Below are 17,761 nucleotides of genomic sequence, written 5' to 3' on the forward strand. Positions count from 1 at the left end.
ACTCGAAGGTCTAACACAATCTTTGAGAGAAATGTTAAAATAGAAACAGGGCAGCTTTTCTTGTATGAAACTCTACAATATAGATATCAGAAAGCTTTCCCCACAGACATAAGTACTGTAGCTTGTATTTCTTCCTAATTTTAAGAGTCATTTAGAAAATTCATCCGACAGTTTTGTCTTCACAAGTTTCCTTTTTGTTTCTGTTTTTAGGTAGTCATTGGATGAATCAAAGTGAGTCCATTTTACTCTGGTGTACAGTCAGCAGCAATTTTTCTCTACAAAATCAAAACTTTAATGTTACTTGGTCCAGGATACAAAATGGAATATATTCTGTCTTGGATTGGCATCTGGACTCTTCACAGTACACCGCTACTAATGACTCTGGATTCTCATGGAACAAAGCCCTGAGAGATCACAGTGACTTCCCCATAACATTGAAACACCTTCATGCTTCAGACAGTGGGGAATACTTGTGTAATATTTCTTCAACTGAGTATACATTACTCACAGTGCACAGGCTGATTGTAGGTAAGTTGTAAATAGGGCAGGCTAATGGTTTTTTTGGGTTGCAACAAAGGTTTGTTAAGACTTTTCACAATCTCATTGATAGAAACACCTTTACTCATGGTGGTAGGCGACATGCTATCTTTTGATCAAAGTTACTCTCAGAAGATTGCTTTTTCACTGTGTCTGTATTTTGAAATGAAGGGAATATATGCAATTTGGTGTCTATAAGGTAACTACCTTCAACTCCTCTTCACTGCTGTGTGTAATATACACCTTAGGGTCTTGGTTTTGGAGCTGAGGCTGTAGGCACAGAGGAAATTAGGATGCTGGGAAACATGGTGATGTCTATTAATTTGGTGGAAACAATCACATGGTATTTGAAGCACTAAGAGTGTGTCTATTCTGCTAACTTTTTAACACAGTCAGTTGCCAAAATTCCTTGTTTATAAGGTATTCTTCTAGTCCACTGAGCAGACCCAGGGAATGTGTGACATGAAAGTTACCTTTCTGGGTGAGGTGGCTGCCCACCCACCCTGTTCTATCACCCTGGCATAGAGGAAACCCTAACAGTTCTCTTTCATCCCTTAATAAGGATATTTGAGATTGTGAAAATTATTATGTGTTTCATGAATTTTTAGTTGTCTCTATGTTGTGGTTTCCAAAGAAAGCTTCTATGCTGAATGATAAAACTACTTTTGATGATATAGAATGAAAACTAAAGATGCATTTAAACTTCCTACTTTTCTCCCCAATAAGAGTGTTGGTTTTATGTAAAATGCAGTGAAGCCCAAATTCTATTTTTAAAACTGTTGCCTTGTAATGGATTCATTTTGGAGTATAGAAAAACAATCAGGAAGCATGTGTCTGAAGCTACATATGTCCCATATCCTTAAGCAGAGATTTAGTTTTCAGTTCATCCAAACTGAAGCATCAGGGCAATTTCAGCTCTGGATAAGTTTTTTTCAGAACCTTGCATCCTCAGATATACCCTGTTCAGTATGGCCAGGGAACGTCTGCCCACATTTCCCAAGAAGAGGCTTGTAGCAGAAGCATCCTAGCAGGGAAGAGACCAGAAAGAGTAGTCATGGTATTGGGCATGAAGTTTTTACTGAGGCTTGGTTTCTTAGGTCCTTTTCTATTGCCTTGACAAAACACTGTGACTAAGGCAACTCATGAAAGAAAGCATTTAATGGGGGCTCACAGTTGCAGAGGGTTAGAGCCTGTGGCCATATGACAGGGAGCATAGCAATAGGCTGCTCAGCATGGTGCTGGAGCAGTAGCTGAGAGGTTTAAAGGTAGATGATTTCCAATTTTCTGAGAAACCACCATATTGATTTCCAAAGGGACTTTACAAGTTTGCACTGCTATTACAGTGGAATAGTCTTTTCCTTTCTCTACATCCTCTCTTGCATAAGCTGACACTAGTGTTTCTCATCTTAGCCATTCTGACTGGCGTAAGATGGAATCTCAGATTTCCCTGATGGATAAAGATGTTGAACAATTCTTTAAGTGTATCTTGACCATTTGAGATTATTCTGCTGAGAATTCTGTTTATATCTGTGCCCCATTTTTAACTGTGTTACTTATTTCTTTGATGTCTAGTTTCTTGAGTTCTTTATATATTTCAGAGATCATCCCTCTGTCAGATGTGGGGTTGGTGAAGATCTTTTTCCATTCTTCAGGCTGCCATTTTGTTCTATTGCCTCACAGAAGCTTGTCAGTTTCATGAGGTCCCATTTATTAATCGTTGATCTCAGTGTCTGTGCTCCTGGATTCTATTCAGGAAGTTGTCTCCTGTGCCGGTGTTTTCAAGGTTATTTCCCTTTCTCTTCTACTACATTCAGTGTAACTGTTTTTGTGTTGAGATCTTTGATCCACTTAAACTTGAGTTTTGGGCAGGGTTATAGAAATGGATTTATTTGCATTCTTCTACATGCCAATATCCAGTTTCATGCCAATACCATTTGTTGGAGATATTTTCTTTTTTTGATTGTATACTTCTAGCTTTTTTTAAAAAAGTCAAACCCAGGTGTCCATAGGTGTGTGGGTTTCTGTCTGGGTCTTTGATTTGATTCCATTGATCAAGCTGTTCATTTTTATGCCAAAACCATGTGGTTTTTATTACTATAGCTCTGTTGTATGGTGATGGATGGTGATATCTTTGGAAGTTCTTTTGTTGTACTTGATTATTTAAACTATCCTGGGTGTTTTGGTTTTCCATATGTGGTTGAATAGTGTTCTTTCAAAGTCTGTATAGATTTGTGTTGGAATTTCATTGAATCTGTAGATTACCTTTTGTAGGATTACCATTGTTACTATGTTAATCTTACCAATCCAAGAGCAAGGGAGATATTTCCATCTCTGGGTATCTTCTTCAATTTCTTTCTTCAAATACTTGAAGCTCTTTTTACACAGGTCTTTCACTTGATTGGCTAGAGTTACCCCAAAATGTTTTATATTATTTGTTGCCAATGTGAATAGTGTTATTTCCCTGATTTCTTTCTCAGCCCATTTGTCATTTGTATATAGGAGGTCTACTAATTTGTTTGTTTGTTTGAGTTAATCTTGTATCCAGCCACTTTGCTGGAGGTGTTTATCAGCTGTCGGAAGGAATTCCATGGTAGAAATTTTGGGGGTTGCTTATTATACTATAATATCATCTACAAATAGTGATACTTTGACTTCTTCCTTTGTATCCCATTGATTTCCTTCAGTTGCTTTATTGCTTCAGCTAGAGCTTCAAGTACTATATTGAGTAGGTATGAAGAGAGTGGACAGCCTTGTCTTGTTTCTGACTTTAGTGAAATTGCTTTGAGTTTCTCTCCATTTAATTTGATGTTGGCTGTTGTATTGGTGTAAATTGCTTTTATTATGTTTAAGTATGTTTCCTGTATCCCTGATCATTCCAATATTTTTATCATGACAGGGTGTTGGACTTTGTGAAAGGCCTTTTCAGCATCAAATGAGATGATAATCTGATTTCTGTTCTTTCAGTTTGTTTATGTGGTGGATTACATTGTCAGATTTCCATATGTTAAACCAGCCCTGCACCTTAAGGAGGAAGCCTACTTGATCATGGTAGATGATATTTTTGATGTGTTCTTGAATTCAGTTTGGGAGTATTTTATTGAACTTTTTTCATCAATGTTCATGAAGGAGATTGGTCTGTCATTCTTTTTCCCTATTGAATCTTTGTGTGGTTTGGGTATCAGGGTGACTGTGGTCTCATAAAATTAATTTTGTAATGTTCCTTCTATTTCTATTTTGTGGAACAATTTGAGGACTGATGGCATTAGCTCTACTTTAGAGGTCTGGTAAAATTTTGCACTAAAACCATCTGATCCTGGGCTCTTTTTGTTTGGGAGACTTTTAATGGCTACTTCTATTTCCTTAGGAGTTATAGGTCTATTTAAATAATTTACCTGATCTTGATTTAACTTTAGTAAGTTGTACCTATCAAGAAAATTGTTCATTTCTTTCAGGTTTCCTGATTTTGTAGAGTAAAGGTTTTTGAAATATGACCTAATGATTCTTTGGATTTCTTCAGTGGCTGTTGATATGTTCCCCCTTATGTTTCTGAAGTGTTAATTTGGATATTCTCTCTTTGTCTTTTAGTTAGTTTGGATAAGGGTTTGTTTGTCTTTTTGATTTTTCTCAAAGAGCCAACTCTTTGTTTCATTGATTCTTTTTATTGTTCACTTTGTTTCTATTTTATTGATTTCAGCCCTCAGTTTGATTATTTCGTGCTGTCTGCTCCTCTTGGGTATGTTTGCTTCTTTTTATTCTAGAGCTTTCAGGTGTGTTGTTAAGTTGCTAGTGGGGAGATCTCTTTAGTTTCTTTATGAAGGCACTTAGGGCTATGGACTTTCCTCTTAGCACTGCTTTCATTGTGTCCCATGAGTCTGGGTATGTTGTGTATTCATTTTTATTGAATTCTAGGAAGTTTTTAATTTCTTTCTTTACTGCTTCTTTGATCCAGTAGTCTTTGAGTAGAGAGTTGTTCAGTTTCCATGTGTTTGTAGGCTTTCTGTTGTTTCTTTTGTTATTGAAGTCCAGCTTTAGTCCATGGTGGTTTGATAACAGGGGAGTTATTTCAATTTTATTGTATTTGTTGAAAATTGGTTTGTGACTGGGTATGTGGCCTATTTTGGAGAATGTTCCATGAGTTGCTGAGAAGAAGGTATATTGTTTTGTGTTTGTGTGAAATGTTATGTAGCTATCTGTTAGGTCAATTTGGGCCATAATGTCTATTAGCTCTGTAAATTTTCTGTTTAGTTTTTGTTTGGATGACCTGTCCATTGGTGAGAGTTGGATATTGAAGTCTCCCACTATTAATGTACTGGTTTAGTTGTGTGATTTAAGCTCTACTAGTGTTTCTTTTACAAATGTGGGTTTCCTTGTGTTTGGGGCATGGATGTTCAGAACTGAAATGTCATCTTGGTGAATTTTTCCTTTGATGGGTGTGAAGTGTCCTTCCCCATCTCTTTTGATTAATTTTGGTTAGAAGTCTATTTTATTAGATATTAGAATGGCTACAACAGCTTGTTTCTTGAGTCCACTGCTTGGAAAAATCTTTTTCCAACCCTTAACTCTGAGGTAATGACTATCTTTAGTGTTGAAACCTGTTTCCTGTATGCAGCAGAAGAATGAATCTTGTTTTTATATCCATTTTGTTAGCCTGTGTCTTTTTATTGTGAATTGAGTCCATTTATATTGAGAGATATCAATGACCAATGATTTTTAATTCCTGTTGTTTTGTTGTTGTTGGTTGTGATTTTGTGTGTGTGTGTGTGTGTGTGTGTGTGTGTGTGTGCTTCCCTTCTTTTGGTTTTTCTGGTGTGAGATTATTTATTACCTGTGATTTTGTGGGTATAGTTAACCTCCTTGGTCTGGAATTTTTCTTCCAATACCTTTGATAGGACTGGATTTATGGATAGATGTTATTTAAATTTGGCTTGGTCATGGGATATCTTGTTTTCTCCATCTATGGTGATTGAAGTGTTACTGGGGATAGTAATCTTGACTGGAATCTGTGTTCCCTATAACTTGCAGCATATATGTCCAGGCTTTTGGAGTGTCCATTGAGAAGCCAGATATAATTATCATATGTCTGACTTCATATGTTACTTGGACTTTTCTCCCTTACAGCTTTTAGTATTCTTTCTTTGTTCTGAATATTTAGTGTTTTGATTATTATGGGGTGAGATGACTTGCTTTTCTGGTTCCATCTATTTGGTGTTTTGTATGCCTCTTGTACTTTTATAAGTATCTCCTTCATTTGCTTAGGAAAATTTTCTTCTTTGAGTTTTTTGAAAATGTTTTCCAGGCCTTTGAGCTAGGACTCTTCTCCTTCTAGTTCTATTATTCATATGCTTTGTCATTTTGTAGTATCCCAGATTTCCTGAATTTTTTGTGCCAGGAACATTTTAGATTTAACATGTCTATTCACCAATGTATCCATTTCTTCTGTGGCATCTTCTATCTCTTGTATTCTGTTGGTGATGCTTGTATCTGTTGTTCCTGTTCACATACCTAGATTTTCCATTGCCAGAATCCCCTCAATTTTTTTTAATTGCTTCTATTTCCATTTTCAAGTCTGGAACATTTTTATTCACCTCCTTCAAGTGTTTGCTTTTCTCTTGGCCTTCTTTAAGGGATTTATTCATTTCCTCCAATTGTTTGTTTGTGTTTTTCTGAATTTCCTTAAGGGATTTGTTCATTTCCTCCTTAAGGTCTTCAATCATCTTCATAATGTTGGCTTTAAGGGTTTTTTTTTTTTTTTTTCTTGTGCTTCTGTTGTGTTGTAATATCCAGGGCTTGCTGTAGTAGTTTGGGCCCCAGGCTACACAATTAAGAGGGACAGACCATTGAAGTCTGTTAAACCAGAAGCAAGCTTTATTCCAGAAAAAGAAGAAAAAATCACCACAGGGCACAAAAAAGCTTACCAGTTAACTGGGATCATAGTCAGAGATCGGGCATCTGAAACTGTGATCATGGGGGCTGGTTTGGGGCCTCTTCAGGATGTAAGTCCATGACCATAATGGCAAACATCATGGGAGCAGATCAGCAGTCATAACACCGAGCAGTAGCTGAGAGCTTACATCCTGATCTATAATCATGAGGCAGTGTGATGGTTTGAATACAAATGCCCCCCCAGCGACTCTTGTGTTTGAATGCTTGGCCCATAGGGAGTGGCATTATAAGAAGGTTTTGTCTTATTGGACTAGATGTGGCCTTGCTGAAGGAACTGTGTCACTATGGGGACAGGCTTTGAGGTTTTAGACACTCAAGCCAGTTCATCTCGAGCTGCCTGACAATCCGAATGTAAAACTCTCAGCTCCTTCTCTAGCACCATGTCTGGCTGAATGCTGCCATGTTTCCCACCATGACAATAATGGATTAAACCTGTGAAACTGTAAGCCATCCCCAATTAAATGTTTTCCTTTATAAGAGTTGCCATGGTTGTGGTATCTCTTCACAACAACAAAACCATAGCTAAGACAGGTAGAGAGAGGTAATTAGGGATGGCATGAACTTTTTAAATCTCAAAACCTACCCCCACACCTCTTTAACAGGACCATGATTCCAAGTCTTTCCCAAACAGTTCCACTAACTGGGACCAAGGAAACAAATGAGCCTATGGGGTCCATTCTCATCCATACTGTCACACACGGTTTTCTACTATTCATTACAATTTTCCATTGCTGCCTTGCTGGGAGATGTCACAGTGTACAAACAGGAAGTTCAAATGGCAGCACTGGGATTCCTAGTGTTTAGATCTGTTCAATGAAAGCTTCATTGAACTGAATGGACCTAACCAATCTTTTCTAAATTGTCTTTCTGATTAATATGTGACTTTGTGGCTATCTCTTCACTCTGGCAGGGACTGAGAGTCACAGATAAAATGTGATGTAGTTATATGATGCAGGGTTATTTTCAGAAGGGAAAACATACACTGGATACACTTTAGAAAGTGAACTTGCCCTCTCTACCTAAACTCTTCTTCCTCACAAGAGACAGATATTCAGAATTAGCAACTAAATGGAGAGATTAATATTTTCCTTGTTAGAATGCAGAGTGTATTAGGTAGTAACATTATGTTATTACGTTTATGTTTAGAACGATTTCTGTGTGACATGAAAAGAGATAATCATTTTAAAGAACAACACAAGCACATTGCTTCCACCCTATATTAGCCTTTGTGCTCTAATGCCTCCTAGTAGGGTCTAACTTTAGTAATTCAAATCCCCGAGTTTTTCCCTATATCAACCCATGCTTCCGTTATAACAATTACAGTAATCCTAGTCCAGGCCATCATGTGGGAAGTCCAGGCTCCTCCAGGTATTCTTGAAGAGCACAAAAGTATTCTTGTCTGAGGGTCTGAGGAGAACTACAAGCTAACACAGGTTCCCATTCTTAATCAGTTCTTGTGCAAAAAAATGTTAATTTCCTGATGTAATATAAGATAATAGAAAATTAAAATGCAGAGTTGAGTCCTTGATCTTCAAGTTTTCAGACACATTTCTCTCCTAATTTTTACCTTTACCTAGAGCCAAATTGGTTGACATTATTGTGACCTCAAGTTTCTTGTAACATAGAGGCTGAGAGCAGACATATTTATACTGATGGTTTATTTATATTGTTAACTTTTAAAAAGCTTTTTGAGGACTTTTACACTCCATGAAACATTCTCCATAGTGATTCTGTCCCCTTTGCAGCTGGAACTAATCTTACAAATAGTAAACATACTGTCCTGGCACTAACCTACTAACCTTCTCAGGTTTATTTCACTTGGTACGTTTCCTTCAGCTCACAGCCTTTGTTACTTTGTTTTATTTAGCACCGAGTCAAGGAAGAGTTTTATGGAACAAACGTTTTGGACTTTTGGCATCATTTTTACTGTTTCTGGTGTTGCTACCAGTATTTTGCTGTAAAGTGAGAAGAGACTCTAGTGACTCTGAAGGTAATACGCAGAATTGGGCTTTGCTAACGGGAGTTCCAGGCCCTTGCTATTTAATGATGGCGGGAAGCAATCACCTACACTGCTGGTTGCAGATGTAAATATCTTATTTTTCTGCAAGCCATTTTACAATTTATCAGAATCCATTAGCATTCTTTTACATTTTCACCTAACTATTCTGCTTCCTAAAATTTGTTCCAAGCAAATGGCCAGTCGCACATTAAGTTATATATAAGTATAATCACTATAGCTTACTCTTAATACAGCCAGGGTTTTATTGTTTTTATCACTAGTAGGGAAGATGGTTTAATTAATTAAAAAGCCATAGGTGCTCTTTTATTAAAAAAATCAAAATATTATTTAACATAATGAAAAGAATGATCTGATCATCTTGTACTGTAAAATAGCTAGAAGCAAATAAAGCTAAACTTTGAAAGGTTATCTTTGCAGTGATTAGATCATGGGTTTGCTCGCCCTCCTACCTTATGTAGGTAATTCCTTCCTGTCCCCAGGCTCTGTTGTCTGTTGCACAGACCTCATTCTATATTTTGTGCTTTCAAAAACTGCTATACTCTTGAGTTGTTTTTCTAAATACTTGACACATCAAAAAACATTTTCCTTAATTTCTGTGAAACCATCTTGTAAGGCCCAACAATCATTTAAAACAATGCCTAAAGATGCTGTGACCACCAGTCTTTAGACTTCTGCATTGAAATGTACTTTGGTGATCAGAACTTGACTGGAAGGAATGTGTCCAAATGAGGGATGGGTGTGTTTCCCATGCAAATGTGAATCCAGGAAGGTGTTTAGTACTGAGCAGGCTCAGTGTGACTGTATGTTATCTCCCTGCCCACTAGTGTCAACAGCAGCACTGTGCTCCCAAAAGCACTTCCTCACTCCATCCTGACACCAAGAAAGCCCTGAGCTTTCTGGGAGTTCAGATAAATCTCATGTCCTATGCATATGTTTCTTGCAAGTACAGGATTTTGGTAACTGGGAAACGGTTATTGATGATAATGAAGTTTTCAGGGTGACATCACAGGGTCCTGTCACCCATTTTTGACCTTGGGATCATTCAGTCTAATAGTCACATGCTGCTTAATCATGAAAGTTCCTACCCTGGAAGTCTGTCCACATCTAGGACTATAGAAAACTAGGCAGAACACTCAGAACTTAACAAGGCTAGCATAGACCATAATGTATCCATACACACACCCAAGCCTCATCTATCTGCATCTGAATCAGAACCAAACTTAAACTTGAGATGGCAAGGAGAGAGAAGAGTTCCCCAATCCTGGAATGGAGAGTCACAACAAATCACTCCCTTATGGAAAAGTGACCTTCAGTGAAAAGACACAGCCAAGTAAGAAGAGCCTGCAGGGGAGGAGCTGAGGGGATGAACACCTACTTAGCTCTCTCTTCTCTGATCTCCAACCAAATTAGGGACCAGAAGATTCAGACATTCTGCCAATGGAGACCAATGCATCCAGGTTCCCCCACCAGAGGAAGAAGTACCCTGTGGTTCTGATGATGGAACTGAGCACAATTCAGGTCAGGGGTTATTCCTCTTGATTATAAAGAGAAATGTTATATGCTGTTGCATGATATTTCATTGCACTGTGACATCCTGAGACTGTTGATAAAGTTAACTTTGAATGGTGCACAGAGCCAGAGACTGGCTGACTGGAATTAGCCATAGAGATGCCAAGATTTTGGATAGAGAAAATGAAAAGGAAGGAAAGGGCAGGACTAGAGTTTGGTGCTTTGTTTTGCTCTGGGGATGAGTAGGCCAAAGAGCAAGGTCAGCTGGTTGCTTCTCAGCTTTTCTGATCTAGCAGGTTTTCATTCGCACAGCTGACTTATGAGTCTTTGTTGGCAAATAGAAAGACAGAGACTTGGTTTAAGCTTACATATCAATGCTGTGGCAATGGTTAAAATATCAGTAGATTAGGGATGGAGAGATGGCTCGGCCATTAAAGGCTAGGCTCACAACCAAAATATCAGTAGATTCAAAAACATATCAGTAGATTCATGTGCAGCCACTAAGCTAACAGAAAAACATCATTATACTTCTGCAGTTAGATGTAATGAAAAAAAAACATTTGGAGCTCTTATACTAAATCTCATAAAATCTAACCTGTCTCCAGGTTCCTAGTTGTTGTTTAATATGCTATGGGTCATAAGCTTTGGTTTTTAATTCAGTTTTCTATTGCTTAAAATGTCCTTACTCTAGACTGTGTTTAGATGGTCCAGAGTTTTCAGCAAGGCCAAAAAAGAAGGGTTTCCCTGACAAATGGCATTCTAGTCTTGTTCCCTTCTTTCTAGTCTTTCAGCCCTTCCTTGGCCAGGACATTTCCTTTGTTAGTGGTTGGTGGAAACCTGGCCAACATCTGTAATGAGCCAAGAATTACTGATTGGTTGACTTGTTTTTATTCTCCTCTTTGGAGCACTGGAATCAATTATAGAAACGTATTGCTACTTTGGATACCATATTTCTACAGTGAATGCATTTTTAATATTGTTTGTTGGAATAAGATGCAAAAGGAAAGTAACCAAGGTGACCCTACGATTATGAAGAGATGGGAAAGAGGGAGAATGTGAATTCTTACAACGAGATTTTTATCTTGTTCTCTCTTTCTTCTAGAAATGTGCCCAGTTTCTGTTGATGAAAGTGTTAACAATGGTGATAACTCCAATGAAATAGCATAAGGCATCATTTTCTTCATAGACCCATTCTCAATGGAAAGATAAAACGAAAGGAAGGAAAAACAGAAGGAAGACACAGATGTGGAACTGAAGCCAAAATCAATCCCAGCATTCATGAGGCAGGAGGCTCAGGAACTTGAAGCCAGCCTGAGTTGTATAGCAAGATGCTGTCTCAAAAACAATACAAAACCATCTCTACCACAAACAACAAAGGATGGTATAGTGGGAAATTACCAATACGGAGTCAGGTAGAAATATAAGGGTATTTAATAGGGAAAAGCCTTACTTACAGAGCGACCTAGCCAGCTGGTGGGTCAGCAGCCTGTACAGCAAGTACCAAAGAGAAACTGAAACGGAAAACGCAGTCACACTATGTCACACTGACCACGCCCTCACAAGCCTGGTCAGGCACACCTGCAGCCAGCCCTAAGAAGGCGTGGCTACAGCTTCCCCTACAGGATGGGTACCTGTATGGAAAGGATTTCATTTCTACTTAGGAATTGTCTTACTAATGAACATCACTGTTGCAGCTAGGCTAAGAGGTTACTGTGCATTTCCACCAAGATCTCAGTAGAACTGTGTGATTAGAGGTTGCTTCAAGATCTGAAGAAAGCAGATGGGACAGGACTATCTTTAGTGGAACTGTAGGGACTGTAAGGAGCCATGCATGGCCTGGAAACAAGACAACCAATGTGATACAGTATTATTCCTTAGTCTTAGATGATGGCTGATGAGTGTTACTGATTATAATTAGGACGATGAGTTACAAGACCCTGGGTGTCAGCATCTACAAGACTACTTAGGAAAGAGATTATATCATCACCAGAACTGACCCATGTGGTGGAAGTTAAAATTGGCAGCACAGGCTGGCCTAGCTGCTGACAGATAGCTATGAGGGCTATTTGAGGAAGGCTTCTGGCTCAGTTGGCATATTGTTCATCTGTCTTCAAACAGGTGAAGAGTCCCATGCAAATATTCTGCAGGGAGAGAAAGTAGAGCCTGGTTGGTTTGATGATCTGTTGCCTTCATTTTAAGAACCAATTTAGAGAAAATAGACTGATGTTAATATTTGGAAGTTTGCCAATATGATATAACTGGACCTTTTTCCCCTTAGGTAATGAAGGTTTTGAGACTTCAGTTGGTGTGATTGCCATCTATCTGATATTTTCTTTCAACTGATGTTGGTATCATATTTGTGTACTTTGTATATAGTTTTGGTAGCTTTTGTATAATGCTACCAAAGAAATTCATAAATAGCAAGGTGTTAAGGATTCTATCTGAAGTGTGGTGCGATTGCCACCTATCAAATATTTTCTATCAATTGATTTTGGTATTATATTTGTATACTTTGTACATAGTTTTGGTAACCTTTTGTATAATGCTGTGTAGGATATTCATAAACAGTAATGTGTTAAGGATTCCAATGTAAAGGAAAACTCCACTGAGATAATATTATACTTGAATCAATTATAATACCTCTGCTACCTAGTAAGGCAGTAGTTAAGATTAGGATATGAAAACGACAGGTTGGCAAAGAAACAGTCAGGAACCTCTTTAGTCAAGGCCAGCTAAGACTCACTGTCAATTTGATGTAGTGGCACTTTGTTGTCCAAGAGTAACCTATGGATCACTATTATACTAAATCACATCTCCCTGGGAAAAGACTTAAAATGCTAATTAGACATACAACATGTGAACTTGCAAGTTGAACATATAACAGATCCAGCATGCATAGAAAAGTAGCATTATGGAAACAGGCTAAAAAGTTCATGCTAAACTAACAAAATGTTCAGAGCCCTGGCTGGAGAGATGGCTTGGTGATTAAGAGTACACACTGACCTTGTGGAAGACCCAGCTTTGATTCCTAGCACTCACACGGTCAGGCACAAGCATCTATAACTCCGGTTCCAGAGGATTTGACATGCTCTTCTAACTTCCATGGCCACAAGGTGTGCACATGGTGCAAATACATATATGTAGGCAAAATATCCAGATACATAAAACAAAACAAAGCAAAATACATCTCCTAAAATAAAGTTGAGAGCAAGCAAAGCTGCTGGACCACCCTTGGCTCTCCTCTCCAAAGCATATTGTCAATATACGAACTCTACACCTGTGTTCTCCTGCTCAATCCTTTGCGGATATAAGGGCCTGAAACCCTTATAGTGATGTCCTGCAAGCCTGACATTAACCAGTAATGTCAGTCTGTGAGCTAGCCAGGAGGGAAGATTTGTGTTTCTAATCTCTCAAACTTCCAACTCATTTTGGGTTGAGTGATAGGAGCTGCTTCAAACTGTGAGCTGGGGGAAGGGAACATTCAAGGGCTATTAGGGCACAAGCTGCTTGAAAATCACCCGGACAGGATTATCTGGTTCTGTGCCAAGTTGGTCCTCACTGAGGTACCCTACAGAACAGCACAATGTCCCACTCCTGTATCACCTGCCCAATAAGCACTAATAATGGCAAAGGAGCCTTGAATATTTCCCTCATCTCTCTCCCCTACCAGGTCTCCTTCTCTGCCATTCTTTTCTTCCTTCACTTCCTCCCTTCACTTTCACTTCCCTTCACATCCTCCAATGGAGACCATTGGTGGGATGGGGATGGGGATGGGGATGGGGGGCTGTCTGGGTGCTCATGGATAGTCAGACTTTGAGGATTCAAGTCATGGCCCCCAGATGAATGATGTTAGGAAACCCAGGTACTTGGGAATCTGACCTACTTGGGAATCTCAGATATAATAAATGTGCCATGACCATGATAAAGCAGCCCTAGGTCTGGGGATATCCAGCCTAGAATGGGTCTACTGAGTACTGATAATTCCCTGGGCTCCCCTGAGCTGCTGGAGCCTTTCATGTCTCTAAACATTTTCAACCTCTTCTGGACTCCTTGCTGAATTTGCTCCTTGTATCCCTACTGTCTTTCTGTGTTACCATACTTTACCAACTCTCAGTGTGTGTTCCTGCTCGCTTACTATATGCAGTTCTGGCATAGATTTAGTCTTCCAGGCAGTAAGGCAGCTTCTGAAACACAAGGTCCATGAAAAAGACTGTCCGTTTCAAACATGAAGGGCAACATGGAAAAAGAAACCAGAGCCCTTTTGGGGGCCAAGCCCCTTCTCTGATGGGCCTAGTCACTTGAACCATTTTAGAGCCTTATAAGAGGGACACTTTGCTCCACCCAAGTAGAAAGAATTAACCTGAGAGTTCCCTATAGCAAGGGCTTGCATCCCACTCTTGTGAAAGGTACTGCAGAACATGGTCCCTGGGTAGGTGACACCAGGCTCTAAAAACCCAGCATTCCAAATTTTTCATCACAGGCATTGAAGGTGTGCTTTCTTTTAATTTTGAAATTACAATTAAATGATTTCTTCCTTTCCATTCTCTCTTTCCAAATTCTCCTATACCCCTTCTTTTTTCTCTTTCAAACTCATGGCCTCTTTTTCATTGTTTGTTGTTACAGATGCATAGGTATCCGCATTTATATTATTAAATACAACCCACTCTGTATAATGTTACTTGTATGCATGTTTTCAGGGCTGACTATTTGGTATTAGATAATCAATCTATGTTCTCTTTCCTGGAGAAGATTTTTCTCTCACTTTCAGCATTGTGTTCTTTGTGTAGGGTTGAGGCCTCCTGGTCTTTCCCACACCCACTTCTATTGGGCATGTCTATTGGTGCCATCCTTGTTCAGTCATGTTGGTGAAACTTTGCAGGTGTCATTAGTAGGAGTCACACTCTCATGGCAAATACCAGGTCCTCTGGTCCTCTGCTCTTAGTTTTGATCATTCAGTTGGCCTTTGTAGACACAGCTTCTTTACAGGAACCCTCTTTCTCAAGGGAAAGAGCTCAACTTGGTTCTGACTGTTGGTACCTACAAGGGAAAAAATGACCTGAATGGAAGCTAGGGGACATGCAAAAGCCCTGTTGACCATCTTCCTGAAGCACAGACACACCCAGATCAGGAGCCCACTTGTTGGGATTCTAGCACCCTTGGAGATGCTGTAGATCATTTGTATAGGCTCCTAACAGGGATGAAAGTTACCATAAGAAATCTGTTAACTCTTGTAAGATCAGAGAGGTCATTAAGGAAGGGGCTGTTTCTCAGTAGGCTAATTTAGTTCTTTACAGTATTGAGGTTGCCCAAGCTGCTCTTCCCTCTGCCTTTTATCTCCTAAACAGGGAAAGATATTAACCTAAATCTACTTAACAAGCTTCATCTCTCCATTCCTCTGCTTTCATTGGGGCCTTTCTTGCACCACAGTGATGTACAGATGTAAGCGTTCTTCTACTCTATTAACTCGTCAAACTTGCTGATTTAATGTAATTCTGTCATATATGTTCATGATTTCTTCCACATAATTGCTTTTAGGTATGATTTTTGCCTGGGCCAAAACTCAATCTGCCTCCAAAATTGCTGAAACTGGGTAGTAAAATCTATGACAGTTAAATCTTCCTTTTCATGTTTAACTTACTTTATGATAACATTACTATTCTTTGCATGCTTAATTTGAGATGTACATAGGTGTGTGTAAAGGTAAATGTTTTAAGGGTGATTTTTGTTATATTTATTTACTTGTCTTGTGGGGCAGGCATGCACATGCCATGGTGCATGTGTAGAGGCCAGTAAACAGCTTTCTGGAGGGAGTTTATTCTCTCCTTCTACCATGTGAGTCCTGGGGATTGAACTCAAGTTTTTAGACTTGGAGGCAAGTCTGACCTGCTGAGCCATATCCACACTCCATGATGCTTTGTAAACTTGCCGTTATGATATCATGAAATAGAAGCTATTATTGTCTGTCTGCCTTACTTTCTTCCCCCCACCTGCTTGATACTGCTTTTTTTTTTTGAAAACACAAAAACAGATTTTTTTCCCCTAAGACCTAATCTTGACTAATTTTAGATTTAAAAAAATGGGTCATTTTAAAACAAAGTCATTGCTGCCTTCTCTGTGTGATTTGAGTCTTACCAATGATTTTAAACGGACTTGATTCTAATATGTTTACATATAGTTGAGATCCAGTTGTCTTTTACAAGACATTGAAAGCAATGGCTTATCCTTGTAGTTCATTGTGCTAATGTGCAGAGGTAACCAGATACTCTGAAGGGAAGCAGACAAACACCAAATGAACCAGAGAAACAAGACTTTTATTCTCTTTTTATAGTGGCAGGATAGAAATATCTCTAGGAGTGTTAATGTATGCTATCTGTGTTTCAGATGTAGCTGGCTGTGTTTTCATTGGAATATAGACTTTTGTATTAAGAAAAAAACATGTTTTATAAAGACAAATAAGGTAGAGAGAAACCATAAATAAAAATGCATAGAGAGTTGTGGGTAAAGTATATTTTTGGTAAAGAAGGTTTAAATTAAAGGTAAAAAGGCAATGATTTAAATGAGAACATGGTAGTTTTGACATAAGTAAAGGATTGCTCCAAAACAGAACTAGAAAAATGTGAAGACAAAACTGGAACATGTAGTTACATTGCAGAAGGTCCAACTAAGTTACAAAAGGGTTTATGAAATTGTAAAACTCAAAGATTAGATATGCACATGATTAGGTTTACTATAATTAATGGTAATTAAAATTTCCAAGCATCAGATTTTTGCTGGGTACTCATTTTGTGAGTCAGTCAGCCAAGATGTCAGGAGGGAGCTGTAAAAGGATGCAGGGACCCTCCAATTTTTAACAACGGAGATAAAACAGAGACAGTCTAAATGTCCTGGGGAAGTAATCACAAGCAAAAGAACAAGCCAGACTGATAGCTTAAACCATGGGAAATATATTTCACCAGGCTAATAAAGTACCTGCTACTTCCAAGAAACCCCAGGCTGAAGTTTATAAGGGGTAATGCTTGCCATCACTGTGGGAAACCAAGACACTGGAAAAGAACTACACCCAACAGATTTCTAAGAAAATGTGGCTCTCCCCTCTCTGCAAACGAGACTGTCCCTCTATGGAAAGGACAGACATTCAGACACAATGATAGATGTGAACAGGACCTCACTTAATGCTTTATTTGATAAGCTAGGACCCCTTATTAAGTGAGCTTACTAAAATGCTGTTGGAAAAGCCTCGAAGTTGAAGGAGTCATTGTTGCCAGGCTCACCTTGCATCATATATGCCCCGAGAACAAAGAATAATATTGGGAGTCCTCACCTAAAATGAAAGGAATATTTCCAACACCCTTAGCTGACTTTTCCCTCCACTCTCTTGCATGCAGATAATTAGGATACTTACAAGCTATAGAAGCTTTATAGCAAAGCCTGGAGAGAAAATGACAGAAATGACTTTGATAACTGTCCCAAAATAAAACATAAGCAATTCTTACATAGGAACAGGAGAAAATGGGCTACACAGCAAGGTTATAAACTTACTGAAGATGCCTGGTGGACTCAGGGGAACATGTTCTATTGCCCAAACAAAAAACTTATTAAGGAACCTCATAACTCATGTTACCTTAAATTTAGACATAAACTGTCCTACGCATTTGTGGCTTTTATTATTTTTAAAAAGGGTAAAACTCTGTCTACTCTGCCTCCATAATTCACGTCTCAGGTAGAAATCAACCACACTTTTCTTTACTGTAG

The 17,761-nt window shown here is 38.7% G+C and overlaps 1 protein-coding gene across 1 annotated transcript in view; it reads left to right on the forward strand.

The window, feature by feature from the left end:
* Hhla2 (HERV-H LTR-associating 2) overlaps positions 1-17,761 on the forward strand; it is a 65,942-nt gene that overhangs the window by 3,213 nt on the left and 44,968 nt on the right. Inside the window, exons 3-5 of the mRNA XM_035444110.1 lie at positions 211-528; positions 6,322-6,530; positions 9,325-9,443. Of these exons, the coding sequence (XP_035300001.1) occupies positions 211-528; positions 6,322-6,530; positions 9,325-9,443 (646 nt within the window). The remainder of the gene's footprint in view (positions 1-210; positions 529-6,321; positions 6,531-9,324; positions 9,444-17,761) is intronic.

The sequence above is a fragment of the Cricetulus griseus genome, chromosome 4 (genome assembly GCF_003668045.3).
Source record: "Cricetulus griseus strain 17A/GY chromosome 4, alternate assembly CriGri-PICRH-1.0, whole genome shotgun sequence".
NCBI classification, from domain to species: domain Eukaryota; kingdom Metazoa; phylum Chordata; class Mammalia; order Rodentia; family Cricetidae; genus Cricetulus; species Cricetulus griseus.